General features: G+C 40.5%; 1 protein-coding gene across 15 annotated transcripts in view; it reads right to left on the reverse strand.

The window, feature by feature from the left end:
* The window catches only part of LOC144042697 (adenylate cyclase type 1-like), a 68,639-nt gene that overhangs the window by 12,539 nt on the left and 31,567 nt on the right, over positions 1-24,533 (reverse strand). For all 15 annotated transcript variants that reach the window (XR_013290958.1, XR_013290952.1, XR_013290947.1 and 12 more), the window contains 10 exons: positions 18,505-18,632; positions 15,856-16,014; positions 14,533-14,674; positions 11,478-11,633; positions 8,716-8,913; positions 6,588-6,685; positions 6,424-6,508; positions 4,286-4,375; positions 3,943-4,205; positions 1,763-1,889 (listed from right to left, as the gene is read on the reverse strand). Coding sequence is in view for 2 of the 15 variants with exons in the window: in XM_077555585.1 (XP_077411711.1) it covers positions 1,763-1,889; positions 3,943-4,205; positions 4,286-4,375; positions 6,424-6,508; positions 6,588-6,685; positions 8,716-8,913; positions 11,478-11,633; positions 14,533-14,674; positions 15,856-16,014; positions 18,505-18,632 (1,446 nt within the window). In the remaining 13 variants the exon portion in view is untranslated. The remainder of the gene's footprint in view (positions 1-1,762; positions 1,890-3,942; positions 4,206-4,285; positions 4,376-6,423; positions 6,509-6,587; positions 6,686-8,715; positions 8,914-11,477; positions 11,634-14,532; positions 14,675-15,855; positions 16,015-18,504; positions 18,633-24,533) is intronic.

The raw sequence follows: 24,533 nt of genomic DNA on the forward strand, positions 1-24,533 counted from the left end.
GTGCAAAAACATGCCTATTCCCAACAGCTGCCGTGTCGAAGCATAAGCAGATTTAGCATTAGCTAACAATGTTAGCTTCTAATAAGTGAGACATGCTCGACTGCTTGGTTAGTTTGAGAATGCAGTGGTGGAGTATTTGTGTGTGTCCCCCCCCCCCCCCCATCTTCCGCATACATAGTATACAAAGTTCTGCCTTCCTTGAGTAAAAATACTTTTATTGTTTTTTTAGGTGCTAGCTTTTTTCCTCCCCACATTCTTTGCTTTTTTAATCATTGAAGAGGATGCATCATCAAATTGCTAAGTAACTATGAATTTTCTGACAAACTGACTGGTTCGGCACGTCAATTTTCTATTCTATTCTATTTCAGAACTTTCAAGTGTTTTTGTTAGTTGTGTCTAATTCTAATAAGATGGTCTTGTTGAGAAAAATACAAAAGTAGCTAAACAAAACTTCCCCATTCATTGCCATTTCTTAAAAAAAGTGTGAAAGACTAAATCGAGGGGGGGGGGGGGAATCTTCCTTACAATAGCATCTTTTATGTGGCACTACTAATCCAAACGTGTTAATGATTAATATTCTGTTTGTGGAATGAATCAAGAAGCAAAATCCACCTGTTTTTAATCCATCCCAGGGGCGACCATTTTGCTCTCAACTGAAAATGACATGACAGTGCACCAAGGCTCAGTTTACAAATGTCACATGACCGTGATTGCTCATTACCTGAGCCCTGATGTGCTATGACGTCATTTTCAGTCAACAGCAAGTGGTTGTACAAGGCAAAATGGCCGTCCCATGAGATGGATAAAAATGGGTGGCTTGTTCTGCTTACGTAATTCATATTCAACAAATGTAGAATTAATAAGAACACTGTGTTTAGACTATTGGAGGCGCATAGGACATATGACTGTATTGTATTAATTTTTTTATTTGACTTCCCCTTTAAACAATTTTTTTCCGCAGTACTGTTTCAGAGATTAAAGACAAAAACTAAATTACATTCATGCAATCATTGAAGTTCTTAATGAAATTATGAAAAATATGAATACAGTACAAAGAAATATTGTCCTATGTTTGAGGAAACCGCAGCAGTGCCCTCATAAACAGGAGTGTCAAACATATGGCCCGCGGGCTATAACTGGCCCATCAAATCTGGCTTGTCAAGATCACAAATTGCAGTTTTTTGCTAAAATTTACCGTTTTCTTTGTCCACTGACGACCACATAAATCTGACTCTTACTCAGGATTTGATGCAAAATATTTGTGCTAATTTTTGTTATGAAATTTCAAATTAATCTCCAATAAGTTAATACAAAATATTTACACATTATGCCAAACATCACAATACTTTTCAGCTAGTGAAAAGTCTCTAAGTGTAAAGTGTAAAATGGCTGCAATTCCGTAAGGCTAAATGCCGTCAACTTTATCTACGCTTTCAATCACATGATGATTAAGCTCCAATCTATTGTGTGGTGAGCAAAGACGTGACACAATTAGAAGAAACTCTAACTTACACTGTAATAAAACATTCTAACGTGTAGGTTTCCATTTTAACTCGTCACATTGTTAATTGCCAACTCCAGCCTCTCACTATGCAAAATAGTCCTCCTCCTAAATAAACGCAGCCAAAACAAACAAACATCCTACCATCATTTTTAGCAAAGGACAAAAACCTGGCAGCTTCTCTATACGCAATTATGATATATGTAAAGCAATCATCCATGTAGCACATGATATTATTGTGATGAAGACGTGATGGCTAACCTGCACAGCCCAGAGGAAGTCCAAGCGCAGTTTGAGGTCAAGCTGCCTGGAGTGGAGGGCCAGGGCACTGACGAAGAGCAACAGAGACAGGATGGGCTCGTAGCCCCGGATGTGGAAGGACCCCCCACTGTGGAAGAGACCAAGGCACAAAGTCAGCACCAGGCCCGGACCACCCAGGAAAATCTACACGGGAGGCTTGAGGCGATCCCCCACACAGTCCGCAGCAAACACGTGTGAAGTTATGCAACAATGTGGATTTCATTCCAACATTGACTTTGTCTAATTATGTGAATGTGGGACTAAAAACAGCACATGACATCATTGTGATTTCGTAATTCCTGTCAATTGTACGACAAAATGTGCGTCCAAATCAGGACATGATAAGCTGTTATTTTTAGTATCTTAAGCACTTTTAGATAAAAAAAAAATCAAGTCCAAATCAGATTACCTCTGATCTCCGTGTCTATGCAGATCACAGCCTCTAGGGGGCATATTTGCACGGTTTCCAGGACTGCTATTATGGTTTGTAATGTTTTGAATTGCTAGAATATGATTCCACACAAAATCGGCTGTTTATTTATCATTGAGGAATTATAGCCATTTTATGCAGAACATGTCCATCCATTTTCTATACATAGGATGGGCAACTGAAATGCTGGAGGGAGCCATAATTTTTCATCAGTGCTACTGGGGGGCCCAGACGGACGGGACCACACATTTCCTAACCAGATGTACGACAAAAATGCTATTTTAAATATAGACAAAAATATGAATATATTTCATTTTTGATAACACATTTTTCATCGCATGTATAAACATTTCACTCCTAAGCCAAGAGCAAAGGTTTAGAAGCAAATATCAAAATAACCACAAACTATGATTGTTTTTCTCGCATAAAAAATGACTGTTCAACAAGAAACCAACATTAAGTGCAAGAAGCCATTTTGTACTTTTCTTTTCTCATAAAAATCAACTCACTCAAAATTCGAATATTATTGAAGTGCCATACTATTTTTTTTCCTGCATATAATTCCGAACAGACAAAAAAAAATTAGGCCTGCTGAAGTTGTAGTAGTATAGGGCAGTATAAGACCCACTTTAAGCGCACTCGTCTACCATCTAATGGTGAATGGTGATATTACAACTTAAAACAACAGTCGACTTGCAAATGTTTCCTCCACTTTCTGTTGTCTGTGTCAAGGTCTAATTTGTGAACATATCACATGAAACTAATCAACTAATTTGCCCCCAAAAACGTATAAATACCTTCTATTTTAAATATTACCATGCTCCCAAAAACGTAATTATAGTTGTTGTTTTTTTATGTTTTTTTTTATGCCAAAGCATACAGAAGGCTTTGATGCAGCCTCTGAACTGAAGAGAATGCTTGAAGCAATGGTAGTTATTACAAAAACGGCCAGCAGGTGGCAGCAGAGTATAAGAGATCAACCAGGGCCATGTTGCAAAAAGCTCTTCCCCCCACTGTTTTAAACAGATTTGTGAATAATGATGAAACTTAGCTATATTCTAATGCTAATTGCTGCAAAAGATTAGACTTTTCCTGATGAAAGAAGACACTAATCTTTTTTATAGCAATAGAACACAATATTCTGTGGGCCTTGCAAAATCAATCGAAATCCAGTAAAACAGCCGGAAGCGAAGGGGGTTGCTTCAGAGAAAATGACTAGGGAGTCAATGAGTAAAAGGGGAAAATGGCAAATAAATAAAATACATAAATTGATTGGTTTTAGCAAAGTGGCCGTTGCAATCTTTGACCCCCCCCCCCCTTCCAGACGACAAAATTTGGACACCCTTGACTAAATCATAAGAACTCATCATAAGAACTGGACTAATGGAGCACCCATTTCCCTCTTTTCAAGCTTGTGACTGTTAAATGGAGTGTGTATGTGCTTCAAAAGGGTGGGAAATGAAAGACTAACACACACACACACACACACACTCGAACTGTACATCCGTGCATATGTACTGTAAAGGCTCCCCTAACTCTTGCTAATGACACTTCCCAAATGAAATGTGTCGGCCACACGTAACCTCCTTTTGAGGAAATGGCGGAAAATCAAAGGCGCTAACAGGCATCTCATTTGCATGATTTCCGAGCATCCCGTCTGATGTCGGCGCTCCCTCCTCCCCCACCCCGCTGAGCCCGGGGCCTCACCCACCTGGCGGTCTTGCGAAAACCGCTGAGCTCCAGCACGGTGACGTAGAGCACGCCCAGCAGGAGCATCAGCGCCATCTTGGGCAGCCAGGAGACGCGCAGGAAGAGCGCCAGGGTGAGCGTGCCCACCGCGCACGACAGGAAGGCGTAGCGGGCGCCCTCGCAGGGCAGCTCGGCCATGGTGCGGTTGGCGCCGCTGTCTGTGTCGATGATGACGATGGAGCTGTTGTTGGTGGCGGGACCCCACAGCCAGGGCATGCAGCCCACCTGTATAACGGGGAAATAACACTAAATGCGTGCACTTGATCATGTGATTGACTCGATTGACCGAGTGTCATGTGACTTACCACACAGGCCTGGGCCACAGCATAGATTAAGAGCACTATGAGAATGCAAAGTGCAGTGCGAATCTGAATGGTCAGGCATCCTGGAAAACACTGATTCACAAAATCATGTCAAAATGTACATTTATGCTATTTTCTAAATAATAATCCCTCCGTAGTTGACGCCCTCTCTAAAGAAACTGTAATTACCTGAAGCTGTCATAAGGTGGCGACAAAGGACTACTTTTGTATATGAAACAACTCAGCTGACTTCAAATTGTTTCCTTGGCACTAAGATGCCACCAGATGGCGCTAAAGCAATACTGTTATTGCTAACAGCAAATAGATGAGTTTTTCCAGCAAAAAACGTATAACACCTTAACTGATTCCTTTTAATCGTGACATGCCACACACATACATATGCAATTACCGGCACTGTTCTTATAGCGTGTGGCGTAATCGGGATGAGCATCAACCATTGTGTCAAATTTATTTGTGTAGCCCTCAATCACTAAAGAGTCTCACAGGGCTTCACAAGACCCCTTAACCAGGCAAGAAAACACTTAAAATTGAGTTTGGGGAAAAGAAGACACCTTGAGAAGAGACTACAGATGAACGCCATTTTGTTTTTGTGGCGATGACAGGCCACCAAAGTCACCAATTTCATTCATGAGCCTCTGCAGTCAAAACGCCCATGTTGGCAAGTTTAAACAGTTTTATTCCCATTTTTGTCACTCAGAATTTGTAAAATAGGTCTCACTCGAAAGCTGGCGATGTGGAGAGTGCAAAACAGGCAATAGAGTCAACGCCATTTTGTTTCTGTGGCAATGACAGACCACCAAAGTAACCAATTTAATTAGCATCTGCAGTCAAAACGCCCATGTTGGCAAATTTAAACCAGTTTTATTCCAATTTTTGGGAATCGTATTTTTCAAAATAGGTCTTATTTGCTAGCTGGCAATGTGTAGAGTACGTAACAGGTGAGAAAGTCAAGGCCATTTTGGTTTTATGGCAACGGGAGGCCACCAAATTCACCAACTTCACCCAAAGTGAATGTAGCCTTTGCAGTCAAAACGCCTATGTTGGCAAATTTAAAGGTAATTTATTCAAATTTTTGCCAATCAGATTTTTAAAAATGGGTCTCAATTGAAAGCTGACGATGTGGAGAGTGCAAAACAGACGAGAAAGTCAACGCCATTTTGTTTTTATGGCAATGACAGACCACCAAATTAACCGATTTCATCCATTAGCATCTTCAGTCAAAACGCCTATGTTGACAACTTTAAAAGCAATTTATTCAAATTTTTGCAGATCAGATTTTTCAAAATAGGTCTTACTTGATAGCTGGCGATGTGTAGAATGTGAAACAGGTGAGTAAGTCAACGCCATTTTGTTGTTGTGGCAATGACAGACCACCAAAATCACCAATTTCATCCTTTAGCCTCTGCAGTCAAAACGCCTATTATGGCAAGTTTAAACCGGTTTTATTCCAATTTTTGCCAATCGGATTTTTAAAAATGGGTCTCAATTGAAAGCTGGCAATGTGTAGAGTGTGTAACAGGTGAGAGAATCAACGCCATTTTGTTTTTGTGGCAATGACAGGCCACCAAAGTCACCAATTTCATCCATTAGCCTCTGCAGTCAAAACGCCCATATTGGCAAGTTTAAACCGGTTTTATTCCAATTTTTGCCAATCTGATTTTTAAAAATGGGTCTCAATTGAAAGCTGGCGATGTGTAGAGTGTGTAACAGGTGAGAAAGTCCACGCCATTTCGTTTTTGTGGCAACGGGAGTCCTTCAAAGTCAACAATTTCACCCAAAGTGAGTGGTGCCTCTGCAATGGCAAACTGCCATCTACAGGCGAGATAGCGCAATGGCGGGATTTTAAGGTGGTATGAAAAGATGATTTGACGGGAGCGTCGTCAATAAAAAAAATATGATTATTATTTTTTTAAACAACAAAAAACTTCTGTGCCGTTTTTCTTCTGTGTATATAAAGGCAGTCTGTGGCACCATACTGCCTCTAATAGGTCAGTCTTGGTACTACAACTGACATGGTTACATGTGTGTGTTGTTATGGTGTGGACATCCGGATTAACAATTGCAGCGGTTATAACTGAACTGATCATTCAAAATTAGAATAGAATAAAACGTCCACACACCTGTACTCTTGTGATATGCAGGTACATGATGCATGCTACCAGGAAGCAAATGCAGAAGACAAGCAGCACCAGCACCACTGTGCCCCTGAAGCACACAAAGAAACGGCAAGAAAATAAATTGACAAATAATGCAGAGTATTAATTTGTATATGTAAAGTACATACTGCGGTATGATGAGAAGGTAGACAAGGCCACACAAGGCAGCGAGTATCAGAGAAAGAACCACCGCACTGGTGAAGTACTCGTCAGGAACCTGATGGTACTTTTTGGTACCAAAAAGAGCAAATAGTGATCAGTACTGACCATTACAACCATTCTTCCACCCAAGTACGTTATACAATTTGAATGTTTTCCTTTTCAACTGGTAAAAGTTGTAAGCCGGTTAAAAAAAAAAAAAGAAGATCCTCAGTTTATCAAATTTAGTGCCCTCCTTGTGGTGCACTAACCACAGTGAGGGTATGAAATGGGCTTTTTCATGGAGAGATTCTGCAAAATTGATACATCAGAGATGTAACAGATGAAAGGTTATAATAGTTCTGGATTTTTCATTATTGTTTTTTGTTTTTTTTTAATTATTATTATTTCATTTTGACTTTAGCTTTTTAAACTCAGCTGGTTGTTAGTTTTTATTATTTAAAAAAATGCTTCATTTTAGTCTAGTTTACATTAGTTTTTGGATTAGTTTTAGTTTTTTGTATATAGAGAGTATTTGTGGAATGCAAGATAAAATAGCAAGGCACTATGTTTTGTGTAATAAAGTAAATTACAATTGCCAAACCATTCGATCTTCTGTCTTAACGATGGCGGTACAGTAATGTCAAAATAAATGTGTTAATTTAACCCCTGTATCTTGTGTATGAAATTCATAGAGAAAAACAAAGGACATTTTCGCCATATCTATAGTTAGCTAACCTGGCAATTGCCAGGTTGATAATTGTGATTCACTCAAGGGAATTCTCCACGATATCAATCTGGGACCACTCCACTGTGATTTGCTCAGGAAAGGCGGGACATCCTGTAGAATACTACGAGCTGATTGGACAATGCAGCAGCTTGTGCACGCCTACCAAGCTTTTGTTTTGACCAATCACGGCAATGAATGTGAATGCCGTCTTCACAAAAAAAAAAAAAAAACATCTTTACCAGCTAAAAATGCACGAAGCGCCTGTTGTCCTTCAAGAAGGAAACTGTGAGCAAATCTGCGAGAACAGAATTACCAGTGTCGCCATGTTTGGTCCGTAACGCCGTCTGGCTTGCTGATTTCGTCAGCTTCATGTTCCACCCTAAACAACGCCTGATTGGTCCGACCTATAAAAGGTCGGTTGCGAACGGATCAGCGGGAGCAGTACAAGATGGATTCTAGTGGTCTTTGTTCACAAAAAAACACGACAATTCAGCTTGCTGGCAAAGTTAATAGTTAGCTTCGCAAACATAAAATGTACTTTTAATTAGTCATTTAGTCATCTTTTTTTAAGCACTCTTGTTGAAGTGGTCCCAGTAGTTAAACACAGTGTTCTGGTTAATATTTGCATTGGTGGAGTATGAATTAAGGAGCACAATTCACCTATTTTGATCCAGCTCAGGTGGCGGCCATTTTGCTGATTGTTGTCAACTGAAAATGACATCAAAGTTGCTCTGGTCTTAGCTAACGACCAAAAGAGGTGGCAAATCCAGGTCCAGAAAGTTAAAACCCTGCCACAGTTTGGCTTTAGCCCCTGGTGCTAGCTAGCTAGCTCACTAGCAGGCAAACAAGCTAGTTTGGCCCCAGGCGCTAGCTAGCTAGCTCTCTAGCTCGTTTACCTGCTAGGGATCTAGCTAGCTAGCACCAGGGGCTACAGCCAAACTGTGGCAGGCGTTTTTACTTTCTGGACCTGGATTTGCCTTCTCTGATGACCAATAATGGCTAATCTTACGACGGTCACATGACCAAACTCAGAAAAAGAGCCGTGATTGGTTGTTACCTGAGCCATGAGCAGCTGTGATGTCATTTTCTGTCGACAGCAAGCGGCAAAATGGCTGCTAAGATGGGTAACATCAAAAATGTGTAGTCGCATGACTTATTCTTTAATAAAAATGTTTTTTCAATTTCCGTTTTAGTTACTTTTTTAGTTTTCATTAACTATGAAGACAAGTGATAATCAAAGGCAGTTAAATGTGACGTGGATTGGTGGATGGACTTGGTTGTAACAGTAACACACACACAAAAACAGAAAACATTTCATGTACTTTTTTGTCATTTCTGGGGGTAAACCCGAACTGTGCCACTTTCTGTTTTTCTTTCGCATGGCTCACCCTCTGCTCGCGCTCCGAGCACTTGTACATGAGCGTGAGGAAGTTGAGGTCGGCCGTGTCCGACTCGGTCTGCCGGGCCTCGATCAGCCGCCCGATGTAGCGGTTGACCCGCGTTCTGGGACTGCTCTGGACCACGTTGGCCTGGTTGGCGTTGGGCCGGTTTCTCAGCTTCTGCGGCGCCGTCCTCATGGCCCTCCGCTGTGTGCGGAGAGATTGAAAAGAAAAGAAGAAAATGAAGGGAAAATGAGAAGAGGTGATACGGCTGCACTTGGGGACTGTTATCATGTTGCGAACACGGCTGAAAGAGCGTCAACAATACGAGCGGGCCGCTGATTATACTTTCAAATGACGCCGCTGCCGTCACATTTAACTTCATTAGTGGATGCTCCCTGCTGAGGCTAAGTGTCTTTGGCAGCCACAGTGAGGAGAGGTGCAAAATAGTGGCCACTGGAGCGTAACCACATTGCCTCCATTTTCACTTTCTTTTGTCTCGACTTAAACTGTACAGGGCGCTTTTGTTTATTCATCTAAAACAGGAGCGTGCACAATTTTTATGCTCAAATGCAACGTTTGGCTTTTTAACTCATTCACTGCCATTGACGGCTATAGACGTCAAAAATTCATTTGAACTATTTCTATTCGTTTTCCACTTTTTCCACTTTTGTTAATAAAAGTATGAAAACTTAAAAAAAAAAAGTACATTTAGAACAGATATAACATTTGTGATTAATCGTGAGTTAATTATTGAAGTCATGTGATTAATTACAATGTAAAACATTTATTCACCTGACGTGATTTGAAAAAAAGAAAAGATTCTAAAAAATTAGGGGCGTCAGGCGATTACAATTTTAATTGTGTTTAATCGCATGACTTTACTAGCTAACTCACAAATGTTATATTTGTTCTAAATGTACAATAAAAAATTCTTGGTTTTCACACTCTTGTTAACAAAAGTGGAAAAAAATGTTAAACTAATAGAAATAGTTAAAATTAATTTTTGACGTCAATAGCCGTCAATGGCCACAGTTTGGCTTTAGCTCATTGTGGTAAATGAGCACCAGGGGAGCTAGCTTAGGAGCTCGCTAGCTAGCACTTGGGGCTAAAGCCAATCTTAAAGCTTTTCAAACTTTTCATCCTAAACGTCTTTAGATGAAATAACCGAAGTTTGAAGACCATCCGACACATTCTGTAGGAGGAGATTGTGAAAATGTATTTATAAAAGGTGCCAAATGTCAAAATAAAATCAAAATGGCAGACATCCTCTTTGGTTTAGTGTATGACTCTAAAATACTTTTTTCTAGGAAACGTACGAGCGGGAATGCTTCGTTAAGAAGGAATTTTGTAAAGCAAAGATGTATGCCCTGCCCCCGTTAAATAAGTCAAATAATTCAAGATTTTTTTCCCCCTGTTGTTGTCCCACATGTTGAGAATGAGATCATAATTCACATTTAAATAGCCAGTGACGTGCGGTCAGGATAGGCAAGGTAGGCACTGGCTGCCCCAGGCTGAAATGAAAGTTGAAACCGTTTGGCTTTTTCTATTTATTTTAATTATTTATTTTACTTCAGAAAGCCTACACTAACTATAGGTTTAAAAGTGACAACATTTGGTGATTTTCATACCTCAATTAAAAATGACTCATTACTTCTTCTGGCCTGCAGGCAAAAATGCTGCAAAAATTATCCTCCTGAAGGCACACCGCTACTGTGCTTTTCCCAGCCCTGTCTGCGTAGCGACGTGTGTTCGCGCATGCGTAGTCAGTTTCCCAGTAGAAAAGTCCTTTACGCAAATAGCCAGATTGCTACGCAGCCTTTTTACGGCGCTGCATTATTCCTATGCCAACGTACGTTCGCACAGTGCATTCGTGAATTCAAAACACACTTAGTGGCAAGGCGGTAAAATGACGCCACTCTGGAGAATATAAAACTATTTTCATGCCATCTTTTGAAGCATGGGAGACCAACGCCTTAGCTAGCGGATCTTCAGCAAAGTAAGGAACAAAGAATTATTCGTACTTTTTACAAAAAATGTTGCAAAAGGAAAAATTGGCTTTGTGGATGTGCTTCGATTAACTGTCTGTTTCACTTCACATGGTGTTTGGCATTGCTATTGCTAGCTTGATTTTGTGAGGAATTAGGCTGTTTTACAGCGAGATATTCACTTTATTACATTCTTTCCGGGCGTCCGGCCGGGTTTGAAATTGTCCGTTTTTTGTTTTGCACTGCAACGTTTACCGTGACTGGCAGAGTGCGCACTGGCTAACGGTGGCCCAGAACTTTAGGTGAGTGGCAAGTGTTGAGCTGCCGCACCGGAGGCAATGGGTACGAACCCCGCTTGAAGTAAAAAAAAAAAGATTGCGGAGTGAATAATGTAAGACTTCAAAAGAGAGTTTTTTGTGTTTTTTTTTCTACCCATACAGAGGAGGCATATGTTAAAATAGTTTGAATGTAAGGCATCTTGTATCTGAGCATCAAGTATCTCGAGGTCAGGTTGAGTGTCCTCTTTTTTTGGTAATGAAAAAATGGTCACCCTAGGATACGTTGTACACTCGCCTGCTGACACACAAATTTGAAATTTGTGTGTGCGTCTCAATTTGCGACTGCCTGCCTACCCAAACCTAGAGCTCACTGCACGTCACTGCTCATAGCCCGCTACTTGTACATGATAGGGTATGGCTGGAGGGTGCTAAACGTGCCGTTGCTATTTTCGTAGCCAGGTCACACGTACCGGTATAAAATCTCAAACAAAAAACAAGTCATTACCTTATCGCCATCCTCACAGTTCATGACATTGGAGAAGGGGATCTCGGCCTTGAACATCTTCCTGCAGTGCATGAGCTGCACCAGCAAGTAGCAAACCGTCTTGAACTTCATCTTCTTGGCCGGTTTGATATCCGACAGGATCAATCCGGGGAAGATCTGCGTGAGACGGGAACGAGGATTTGAAAATGTCAGCCATGATACACTGCGATGTATTATTTAACGTGTGTGTGCGTGTGTGTGTGTGTGTGTGTGCGTGTGTGTGTGTGTGTGTGTGTGTGTTCACATCATCATACAGCCATCATTACCAGGATTTGTACCGTAACCACGGAGACAAATGCGGCTCAATCCCACAGGTCATATTATTAGTTTTAGGACTCAGCTGAGCTCAAAGCAAGGTTACGATTTAATAGACTGTCTACCGTAGTACAAGGCTCCATGGCAGACGCAGTAGTTTGTCTTACAGTTCAACTAAAACATCTAAGATTTAGATCATGGTTACAAAGTCCATTCGATAACAATAATAATTTTGCAACAAATAACGGGTTTAAAAAAAGCATATGCATCTGTCAAATAAATCAATTATGATGCATTTTATGTTTCGCATATAAGATATACTGTAACTCTCAGAATACATCCACAAACTGTGCTGTATGTTGATGGGAAACGTTTCCTTGTCAAATAAAATAAAACAATATAATAGGATGTCGTTGGCAGTAGAACTACTTTGCATAATACTGACAGGATGTTAGTAATATTTTTGGGTGAGGGAATGAGGCCTGCCAAGAATAGCGAAAATGTGTACAATTATAATAATTGAGAATAGTTTTAGTAAGATGGCGGCAAAGCACTACTTTTGTCTAAGTGAAGCTTTCACTGACTTCAACACATTTTCTTCAAGATGACAGAAAAGCACTTCTTTTGTCTAAATCGGGGGTCAGCAAACTTTGTGAAGCCGAGAGCTGCTTTTTGACAACTGATCAGTGCAGATGGCTGCCACTTTGATACAAACTTCCAAAATTACACATATATAATTTGTTCAAACTATGTCATTGTTATTATTATCTTACAATATGTTATTATTTGGGGGGAGGGAAAATCGGCTAAGTGGACCACAAAAATTAGTTGACTCAAAAATGTCTCTCTCCAAACAGGCAACTACCTGAATAATCGCTGAAATAATTGATAGATAATCAATTCTAAAAAGGTTTGCTTTCATTTATGTGAAAACACTGATCATATTAATGGTTTCTCACAATATGTAAACAACAGATAAATAAAAAGAATTAAGGCCAGTGAAGAGGAAAGAAATGGGTTGGCAGGCTTGTCACTTTATTCTCAGAATTCTGACTTTAAAGTGAGATGTAGAGCTATGAATTGTGGGGGGAAGTCAGAAAGTCAAAACTCTGACTTTAAAGTCAGAGTTTTTAGATTAAAGTCAGGATTCTGAGAATAAAGTGAAAATCCTACCAACCTTTTTTTTTCTGTCTGCACTAGCAATAATCCTCTTCCGTAGATAATAATACTCACAGGCAACACTTTATTTCTATAAATCTCTTCCATTGTTCACATTTTCAAATGATCATTCATACAACATTCCTAGAAAATCACAATGCCCAATAAACTATTTTTGGAATAGCCCCGGGGCCAATGAGTGTTGCCACTTATGATTAATCTTTAGTATATATTCGGCCACCCAAATTTTTCGCCATTATCGGCATTCGGCCAAAATAAAATGAAAGCCGAAAGAATATGGCCGAAATAGGTTGTGGTGACGCAAGCAAAAAAAACGCTGCAAGCAAGCGTTTGTTTGAATTAAACAGCGAATGCGGCGGGGAGTGTCCGCCTTCTCTTCTGGCCGGCTTTTCACCGAGTTTGCACCGGTCGGTCGCAGCAATTCCCGGGGTCATTGCGCACACCGGAGGAGGGGCGTCGCTTGGTGTACAACATTTAAGTGGGTCGAAAAAAGACAGAACTGCCGTGTACTGCAGTACAAGTGAGCCACTCTTTCTCCCGCATTGCCTTCCCTTTAAAAAAAATAAATAAATAAAATAAGAGCCCCTCGAACGCTTCCACTTTTTCACCGGCATCCCGGTGGCCATGCTAAATACTTTAGCTAATGCTAGCACTGTTGCTATCAACAGTTTTAAACACGGAAACACACTTGTACAGGACGCTGTGTGTGACTTTGCAATCCGTTCCCGAAGCCGATTAGCTGGTGCGAACAAATGTATTTATTTATTTTTAAACGTTGGTGAATATGTGAATGCGCCGATTTTAAGTGCGCCGCACCTTGTCCCGCCGCACGCATCCGTACCCGCCTGTGCGAACTACATTGACTATAAGTTGCTCAACCCTCGTTTTGGTGTTTAATGTAACATTAGCCAACATGTCTGCGGCGTGGGCACATTTCAATTTATATTGTGCTTGGTTGAAATGCCAGTGCTAAATAAATATTTGATAATTATATTATAAATTGAATTAATTACAATAAATGCAATGATCGGCGCATCCCTAGTTTACTATGATCATATGCACTTCATATTTCCGCCACTAGAGGAGAACATGTGAGAAGAAGAGAGCTGCTTGTTGACGTGTTTGCCACGCGCACGCATTTGTATGCATGCTCAACTCTGCAAATCTGTGATGAAAGATGCCACAGGCTCCCCCCCCCCCCCCCCCCACACCTCCAGTTGAATCCATTACAGGCTAGAAGTGACATCATCTGCACATCAAATGTGTGAGAGCTCCATTATATCACGCTTGATGCTTTACACTACACTCTGGGTGGGTGCCCCCCCCCCCACCCCCCATTCTCCTCCTGTGAGATTTTTTAGTGAAGGAGAAGCAACCATAAAATAAGCCTCCTCCTTCAATCGAGCCTCGTCTGACTTTCCATGTGGATTATCTCTGCACAGTACACCCTTGAAGGTATTAAGGGTTCACTTGGGGCCATGGCCTCATAAAGAACACAACTGAAAGTGTGGCAGTAGTCATTTCCCTCCCAGGGCCGGGACATAAACAGCACACGACAGATAGGAAGGAGGAAATGGCGTACCTTGCGTCGGTGAGATGGCACGATAAAGAAAGTTTCGATCTGGTGTTTTTGGAGGAAGGCGTTGCGCTCGTGACCGTTTCCCGGCTCCACCTCGTAGTCTCCGTTCAGGCACTCTAGTGTGGATCTCGTAATGTGGACCTTCCTGTGGAAGCAAAACAAGAAAAAGAAGTCGGAAAATAGAAATTTATAAATTCACATGCATTTTATTTTATTTTTTTCTCTTTTAGTGTGAACGTGAATACGGATGTCTGTCTCTCAGCATTTAACAATATGTTTAAATTATTTTTCACACTAATATTTTTGGAGCACTAGAGCTTTAGACTAAATGCTCGTCTCTCTCTGCTTTCACATATCGATGACTTCTTAAAATAATCGCTTAAGTGATTTTTTTCAGATGTTTAAGAAAAAACAAAACATTTAACCATTCGCATCGTGAGATGATTTAGGCAAAAAATATTTTTTGCAAAATAAAAAAAGACTTAGGGTGATGATGTGCAACACACAATATTTGGTACTTCGCTCAGCATTCAACAGAAAAAAACGGAGCACATATGAATTTCTGTGAATGCTCGTTTCTCAGCATTAATGGAGCAAACAGCATTAGTCTTTATATATGCTCGTCTTTACACATTCACACATGCATTTTTTTATTTATTTTTTTACGGCCAATAGCATTAGTGGGATTTGTTTTCTCAAAACAACAACAAAACTGGACCGCTTCAAATTTCAAATTGTGTCAATGCTTGTCTCTCAGCATTCATGTGACAGTTTTTGATTCACAATGACTAGCATTTGTGTGAATACCTTTTTCTCTGCATTCTAACATACAGCACTTTTTAGGCCCATTTGCCTCAGTGTGATTTGTGTTCTCAGCATTCAACAGTAAAGAAAATGGGGTTCCATTTGCATTTGTGTGAATGGTTGTCTCTCAGCATTCATGCTCGATTTTTTGATGAACGGCATTTAACAGCACTTTCCTCTCAGCATCCTCGCAATAATGATTTTTTTCATGCAGAACAGTGTCAGTGTGAATACTTGTGTCTCAGCATTCACACATAGCCAACTGTACTTTTTTATTTTTTAATAATTTGGGGTAGTAGGAATGGTTGTCTCTCAAATTTTTTCTCTCTCTCAGCATTCATTAAAAAAAATATTCACACTGTAGCACTTACTGTGATTTCTCACCAAAATTGTTTTCATTTATATTCGTATCTCAGCACTTGCACCAATACAGCTTAACATACATCACATTACATGTAAATGTTCTTTTCTCAGCATTCACAGACCTGACTCATGTCAATATGAATCTTAGGCAGTACTGACCCAGGCAGTCCTCCGGCCTCCATCACGTTGGCAAGAGTGACGTCATTGGACCAAACATCATACTGCCACTTCCTCAGGCCCAGCACCCCGCACAGCACCCGGCCTGTATGCAGGCCCACACGCATGTTCAGGTTGACCTCCGTGGCCTCTGCCACTGACCTGAGAGGGTGAGCAACACATTCCGGTCAACATGGCGAGAAATGCACGGCAGCATACTGGACAACTGATGGGTTAAATATAGCCCATATTGGGTTATTCTTAAAATAATAATAATAATAATTCAATTCAATAATAGTTCATAACTTTTTTGGACAGAATGTTGAGGCGTCGAGGGGGTCCGGTTTGGTGGCCTCAACATTGCATCTCTGCTTTTTGCAGATGATGTGGTGCTGTTGGCTTCCTCAAGCCGTGATCTCCAACTCTCGCTGGAGCGGTTCAAAGCCGAGTGTGAAGTGGTTGGGCTGAAAATCAGCACCTCCAAATCCGAGACCATGGTCCTCAGTCGGAAAAGGGGGGAGTGCCCTCTCCGGGTCGGGGATGAGATCCTGCCCCAAGTGGAGGAGTTCAAAGTATCTTGGGGTCTTGTTCACGAGTGAGGGTAGGTTGGATCTGTCGGTCCGTTGTGGCAAAGAAGGAGCTGAGCCGAAAGGCAAAGCTCTCAATTTACCGGTCGATCTACGTTCCTACCCTCACCTATGGTCACGAGCTGTGGGTTGTGACCGAAAGAACAAGATCCCGGATAAAAGCGGCCGAAATGAGTTTCCTCCGCAGGGTGTCCGGGCTCTCCCTTAGTGATAGGGTGAGAAGCTCAGTCATCCGGGAGGGACTCAGCGTCGAGCCGCTACTCCTCCACGTTGAGAGGAACCAGTTGAGGTGGCTCGGGCATCTGGTTCGGATGCCTCCTGAAGGCATCCCTGAAGAGGTGTTCCGGGCATGTCCCACCGGCGGGAGGCCATGGGGACGGCCCAGGACACGCTGGAGGGACTATGTCTCTCGGCTGGCCTGGGAACGCCTTGGGATCCCATCGGAGGAGCTGGTTGAAGTGGCTGGGGAGAGGGAAGTGTGGGCTTCCCTGCTAAAGCTGCTGCCCCCGCGACCCGACCCCGGATAAGCGGTAGATGATAGATGGATGGAATAATAATAATAATAATAATACGTTTATTTGTTTTTAAATTTTAACATATTTTACATACCAGTAATTCCCCATCCAGACCACACTCACATTATGTGAAATCCATGATATAGAAAAACCCCTATTGAAATACTCCCTATAGGCATGTTTTTATCCTGTATACTTTTAAAATAATACAAACATTTAAAAACATAATATACTGAGGGTGAGCAATAGTTTCCAAACAAACAAACTCATCGTTTCCCATATATACATAAATAATCATGCCCGAAGATGAACATTATAAAATAAACCTACACTTTCTTTTGGCATAAAAATCTGTATTGAAGAGGACTTGACATTTAATGATCTTCAATAATAACTTAGCTGATCTGGAATCCCGTTTTCATTTATTTTTCTTTCGAATTTACTCAGTGTCAAGCAAAATAGCATATGCCATCTAGTGTCCAACAGTGGAATTAAATCCAGAATTAACAGGCAGCAAAACAAAATAAGAGTTGAGAGAATTGAACAAGAGCAAGAGTTTCCAAACTAACAAATTTAACTTATCGTTTCATAATATACATCAATAATATTGATGCCTAAAAACGAACAATATAAGATGAACCTACAGCCGTCGCTTCATGTAAGCATAAAAAGCAGGATTGAAAAGAATTTGACATTCAATAATCCATAGCAAAAATTAGGCTGATCTTGAAATACTGATCTTGAAATACTTGAAATACTGACAAATAGAATTTTCATATTGTCAAGCAAGATAGTATGCACCATCTAGTGTCTGGCAGTGGAATTACACCTAAAATAAACAGGAAGTACCAAAAAATAGTGACAAACTGCCCCCAAAAAACTGCAAAAAAGTACCACACTAACTTGGAACCCGCAGTGGATAAGGTTGGGGGGGGGGGGGGTTCATTACTGTATAGCTAAAATTAGGTAACCACAATATTTGGAGGACTTTTGTACTTGTATGTTATGTTGTGTTAACTACACAGTATGATCAATTGTTTTACCGCTCCCAATAATGTCTAGTAAATACTGTTTAACTCAAACCTTTTGCCCTTTACCAACAATAATGCCGTTTTTCCTCTTCTTTCTAAGACTTGAAAATAATATTTCCAGACCTGGACACGGAATGAATGTCTTTAAATGTGCTATAATTTGCTTTTCAAATCCCCAAATAGACGTGACGGAAAAAAGAGGACGGCAACTTTAACCAATGTCCAAATCTTCATAATGATGAATGTATCCAATTTTTCTGTCCTTCACGCTGGATATAGACGATATCCAATGAGAAAGTGCACGTTTAAACTCTGGGGATTCTATTTTTCTAATGCAATCTGACAAGAGATAGTAGTAGTTAATCGGACTGAATGTTTTTGGTCTACATGTGCTCGCTGCTCTGTGATTGGCTGACGGCCTCTTGCCAAAGTCAGCTGGGATTGGCTCCGGCCCACCGCCGACCCTATCGAACACAAGCAGCATAAAAAAATGGATGTCCGGACCATCGGATCACTCACGTTATGGTGTCAATCATATCCAGTCCCATCTCCACGCAGCAGTGGGCGTGGTCCGTCTTGGGCTGCGTCAGGCCAGACACGCAGTAGTAACAATCCCCGAGGATCTTGATCCGACGACAGTGGTTCTCCTAGCAACACGCATGACAAACACGCACTGTCATTGGGACAGTAGCGGCATATATATTGCGTATAATCATGCATGATCAATGCCAGCGAATGATCATGGGCAAGATTTGATCATACATCACAGTAACCCTGCAATGCTTAAGGCGTGTCAAATTATGCAAATGAGGTAAGCATATTTGGTTTGGATCTACGGATGCCTCGCATTTGCAACATTGTAAAGACTCGACCCTCCGTAGAAAACAGAGGGCTGGCGAACACAAAGCGCCATTATGGGAGCGTGTCAGCCAGTGGAAGCGGGTTACCATTGACGCCGTCGCTCACAACCCCTTCATTGTCTCCATGGAGGTAATGGGATCACTGGCCGCGGATGCGAAGAACAACAAAGACTCATAATTATGCACGTCGCGGGCGGCGGGGACGCACGACCAGGCAGACGGACGCGCTATTTTTAACATGCGACGAGCGGTTTGCAGTGACACTCGTGTGCCGTGTTTGCGCATCGCTGCTGCCGGTGCGGCTCGTTGCGGTGATGCTTACAAAGACGACTAAATGATGGTGTGAAGACAAAAGTGGAACCTCGGTTCAAGAATGACCTACTTAGCAAACAATTACAGTTACAAAGGAGAAATCTTGCTTCAGTTCAAGCACTAGTAAGGCTCTGAGATTTGCAGACTCGGGTCATTTAGTGGAGGCCAAAGTTGAAAGCAAACATGGTGAAGCAGCATTTAGCTGTTGTGCTGCACACAAATGGTATAAACTCCTAACAGAAGTGAAGTGTTTTCAAAATATTGTCAGTGTATGTTTTGTGCTTCTGACTGTGGTTAGCTGTTCGAGCTGATTGGACGAAGCCAAATCGTGTGCACGTCTACCTAACTTTTGTTTCGACCAATCACGGCAAAGGGTGAAAATGTCGTGACCGACATGCGACTGTTGCGACTAGCTGATATCATGGCGTTGAGTTTATGTTGTCGGTTTTGCAATGTTGATATGCGGATACAAGAGATTAATTCAGCGAGAACACAATTCAAAAATCGTTGTCAATCAAATCATTTTGAATAAAAAATCGTTCCTAATCGAAAATCGATTCTGAATCGAATCGCACACCCCAAAATCGGAATTGAATCGAATCGTGAGACATTCAAAGATTCCCACCCCGAGTAATTCCATGCCAAATTTTTACAACACTTGGTGTACTTGTGGATAGTGATGGCACAACACTAATCTCAAATATTTATTTCTTTATTTATTCTTAATTGGCAACTACGACCTGTCGAATTTTGACATTTTCAGCAAAAACGGGACGTGGCCGTCTTCCTTTGTAACCTTAGATCTCATGAACTACCGGTTCAATCTTCACCAAAAAATGTATCAATGATTCTATTTTTTTTTTTAGATTACACTTCATGAAAAATGTTGTCAAGGTCAACTAAAATAAAAGATCAAAAGGTTTCCTAAAATCTGCACCAATCTTCTAAATGAGATATAAGGCCTTTTTGCCAAACGTAAAAAAAATCGTCAGGCCGTACTTATGTCTTTGAGATTTTTTGTTGTGCCATCACTATCAACAAGTACATTAAATGTTGTTTAAATTTTCAGATTTATTTTTTTTTGGGTGGCATGGAATTATGATTACCCCATTATTTCAAATCAAAAGTCCAGAAAATGCGCAATCATTAATTGATTATGATTGACCAATATTATTTGTCAGGAAAAAAAATGGATTATGATTTCCAATTACTCCTGAGAGGCTAAATATGACATGAAGTACTTTCCCAGCGGTGGCCATGTTTGCTGTTCCGGACAGTGGAGTCACTTGAAAGTGGCGCTGGCTCTCTGCCCAGCCAAGCTGATCGCGTCATGTGTGAAGAAACTCACTGCTGCGTTGGTTATTATGTAAATTTGCCTCACTGCTACATCATTTCTAGTCTGTTTAACTTAAATGAATGTCTTGGTGTGTTCTTGACCATTTGCTTATCAACGGTAAGAGCAATTCATCAGTACGTTTCCAATCCAGCTTTCTCCTCTTCACTATCTCGGGTCAGGTGGTGGATCAGTAACAGATGGCGCTATGGCAACGAGGCGAGGCTGTGGCGAGCGGGGGGAAAGCCCCGGTGCTTAAAGTCTGCCACTCTGTACTTTTCCTGTGCTAATCTGCACTGTGGCTTTAGGATCTGATTGAGAACCCGAGCGAGATTACCGCACCGTCACGTGACCCTAGGAGGGCGGACCGTACGGTTTCGTGGAGAGAAGATGCGAAGAAGAAGCCATATGCGTATTGTTGCAAATGAGCACACCCTTCACCGCTCCCCAACAAAGAGGATGACACAAAGCAAGAGACAAACAAGCTGTAAAATAAAGCGCACGGGCGCACGCACACGCAAACACGAGCAGATGACAGCAGCAGCAGCAGCAGCAGCGCTGTGAGTCATCGAGCAGGATATGTTTGTTATTTGTTCGAAATCCACAACATCCTCCAAGTTTAAGCGCCCGAGGAGGGAAGCACGTCTTTGACCGTCGCTGTGGTTTGACTCGGATGTCAATTCTCTGAATGTGATCAAAGCAAGTAGTGTCTTCGGTCGGTTAAATTTGCTTGCCAAGCATCAACTGGGAAGTTCATCCGCAACGCGCATCTTGTGCAATCATGTTGATGACATTGCACGTGAATTTGAATCGGATCGTTTACACTTCGGTGGCTCTGGGTCACTTAGCTTGACGCATACTGTAGTTGAAAGTGTCAATACAAATGGGACCTGATTAACGATTTATGTAAAAGAAAAAAAGTGGTTTTCTGATGTCATCACTATCCAATGAAAAGCATATGCTGTGTCTTATTTTGAGGGCGGGGGGAAAGTATACATATGGATAAACAAAAAAAAAAGAAAGCAAGAAAATTTTTTGAGATTTTTTTGATGTTTTGGGGTATTTTAAGGAAGGGAAAAAATTGTGATTTGAATTTTAGAAAATGTAAAAAAAATGTAAATGTAAATTATTTATTTTTTTATTACACATTGTTGCTTAAAAAAAAATCTAATAATAATTTGGTCAGCAACAACAACCAAAGACCTGGAAGGTAGGCTGGCTGAAGATCGGACATTTCCAAGCAACGGCCAAAGTCTGGCCACCAGACAACAGGAAAGCACATTACAACCACGTCAAAGGTAAGCAGAGCTGCATCGCTAACGTAGAGTAACGTTACCATCTGATAACTATCCTACTAGTGACGAAGTGCTGCTTCCACGGGTGAAAATGCAATATGAAAAGTAAGGGTGTCAGGCAGTCAAATTTTTGTATCGTAATTAATTGCATGACTTCAGTAATTAACTCACGATTAATCGCAAATTCTATATCTGTACAATAAAATGTACAGTAAAATAATTTTTCATACTCTTGTTAAAGGGATACTCATGAGGTTAGCAGTAAAAAGTTTATGTTTTGTCCAGAATTAATTTGATAAGTTAATTATTTTTCATGTACAAAACACATAACTTTAAAAAGACATTTTCCCACTTGTTGTCGACTGAAGACATCACCTGCGCTGAGGAAATAGGTAGCGGCCAATCATGGCTCAGCTGTTTTCTCGGTTTGGTCAGCAAACTTAGCCATGGTTGGTCAATACCTGCTTCCTCAGCACAGGTGATGTCATCTTCAGTTGACAGAAAATGGGAAGGTTAGATCTTAAAAGTTTGAATTGTTTGTGATTGAATGAAGTTATCATTAATTAAACAAAATATGATCTCCTTACTGTTGAAAACGGTAAACATAAAATATCCCTTTAAGATAAAAGTAAAAAAATGTTAAACTAATAGAAATATGTCTGCACCTTTTAGTCATTGATTATTATTTTTTTATTTTATTTATTATTATAAATTAAAACGATGTACTGTACTGCAAAAAACGAGTGTGATATTGATTTGTGTTGAGGTCACTTTTCTGCCACTAGATGGCATAATTGCATTTGTAAGACATCGGTGACGGCATTTTTCTTTTCATATTAAGAGCTATCTAATCTTTAACATGACGTAACTTGTGAAATTCTGCACATTTTTAAAATTGTAAAATACAAGGGTTGACCCCAGTCTCCACAAATATATGCATTATTATTACATTTATTACTGCTCAATTTTGACATGTCTGCTGCGTTGCAACTGGAATTCCCCCAGTACAGGCTTTCCAAGAAAAGGGAAAACAATTTGTGGCGTTAAAGCAACTTTAAGTGAACTCAAAATGAACGCATTAATTTTGACACTCCTACTAAAAAGCTGTCTTTTCTCACAAGCATTTGGCAGTTCACACTTGCTCCACCTCTCGTCTCCACACTGCAAAAACTAAAAATCTTAAGTAAGAAATCATTTCTTAAATTTAACCTAAAATTGCTTATTTTGATTTGACAAGTTATTTTTTACTTAAAATGAAAATTGGCAGGCAAGATCGTTGTGCTTATTTTGAAGATACTTATGACTTAATTATCTTATTTGATCCAGCAGTCTTGGCATTGAGTGTTAACAGCCAAGTTTTAAGTAAATTATTGTAGTATATTTTTTTCTTAAATTTTCTACAGTCCTTTTTGCAGTGCGTTGGCACAACCTGCTCGACAGGTGCGCGCGGTGAGCAACCAGGGTGTTACAAATGCATGTTAACTTATTCAATCCCCATAAATTCCTAAAAAAAATATTAAAAATTAGGGGCAAAAGGGGATTACATTTTTTTATTGTAATTAATCGCATGACTTCACTAGATTAATCACAAATTTTATATCGGTTCTAAATGTACAATAAAATATGTTTTCTAGGTTTTCATACTCTTGATAACAAGTGGGAAAAAATGGTAAACTAAAATAAATAGTTAAAATGAATTGGAATTCATAGCCGTCAATGTCAGTGAATGAATTAAAAAAAAAGAAAGAAAGAAAAGATTAAAAATTCAGGGCGTCAGGCAATTAATTTTTTTTTATTGTAATTAATCGCATGACTTTAATAGTTAACTCAGGATTAATCACAAATGTTATATCTGTTCTAAATGTGCAATAATTTTTTTTTCTAGGTTTTCCTATTCATAAGTGGAATTTTTTTTTTAACTAATAGAAATAGTTCAAATGAATTTTTGACGTCTATAGCCGTCACTGGCAGTGAATGAGTTAAGCATCAACCCACTACAGATTTATAACCCAATGACAAATTGATTCCGTATGATGCAAAATCATGTTTATGTTAGGATGTAATCAAAGCTTTCACTGTAATACTTATTCATCATTTGGCACACTGTTCAAATCTAAAATTAGCATGTTTGGTCTGAGCTGGTGTGTCGTCGGCACAGCTCAGAGCAGCGAGCACACCGCGGCCTTACGGGAACGGCGGGACTTAACGGTGATCCTCGCATCTGCTCGCGAGGCAAAACCCCATCAGGGCAGTTGGGTTCTGTTTATACGTCACATTTCAGATGCTGGCACAGCCACGTTATTGAAGATGAGGAATGTCAACAATCATAATGTCAGGATGTGTGGGAAAACATTTTGCCACTATTTGACTTGAAAATTCTAATTATGTTTCTTGTAACACGACAAATGCACACACGTAGCAGGGTATTATTTTTAATACGGATATTTTTCCTCCTCCGGGTGTCGAAAAAAAATTTGTCCAAACCACCACGTTTGTAGAAAAGAAAACATCCACAGCTGACCGCATGAATCCGTTTTTAAGTACGTATCCAATCAGAGTACGGTTCGGTCTGGCAACGCCACTTCCACAACAAGCCTCTAGGCGGCAGTAGTTAGCCAAATGCTGCTCGTCTCTTGACGTCACTTCACCACACAAGGGCGGACTGTCAGCCGCTGATCTGCATATACACGGATCAGTAATGCCAGCGCACACAAGACTTTTTATTTTTTAATAAAAAAAATAAAAATA

This window comes from Vanacampus margaritifer, chromosome 2, assembly GCF_051991255.1.
Source record: "Vanacampus margaritifer isolate UIUO_Vmar chromosome 2, RoL_Vmar_1.0, whole genome shotgun sequence".
Classification (NCBI taxonomy): domain Eukaryota; kingdom Metazoa; phylum Chordata; class Actinopteri; order Syngnathiformes; family Syngnathidae; genus Vanacampus; species Vanacampus margaritifer.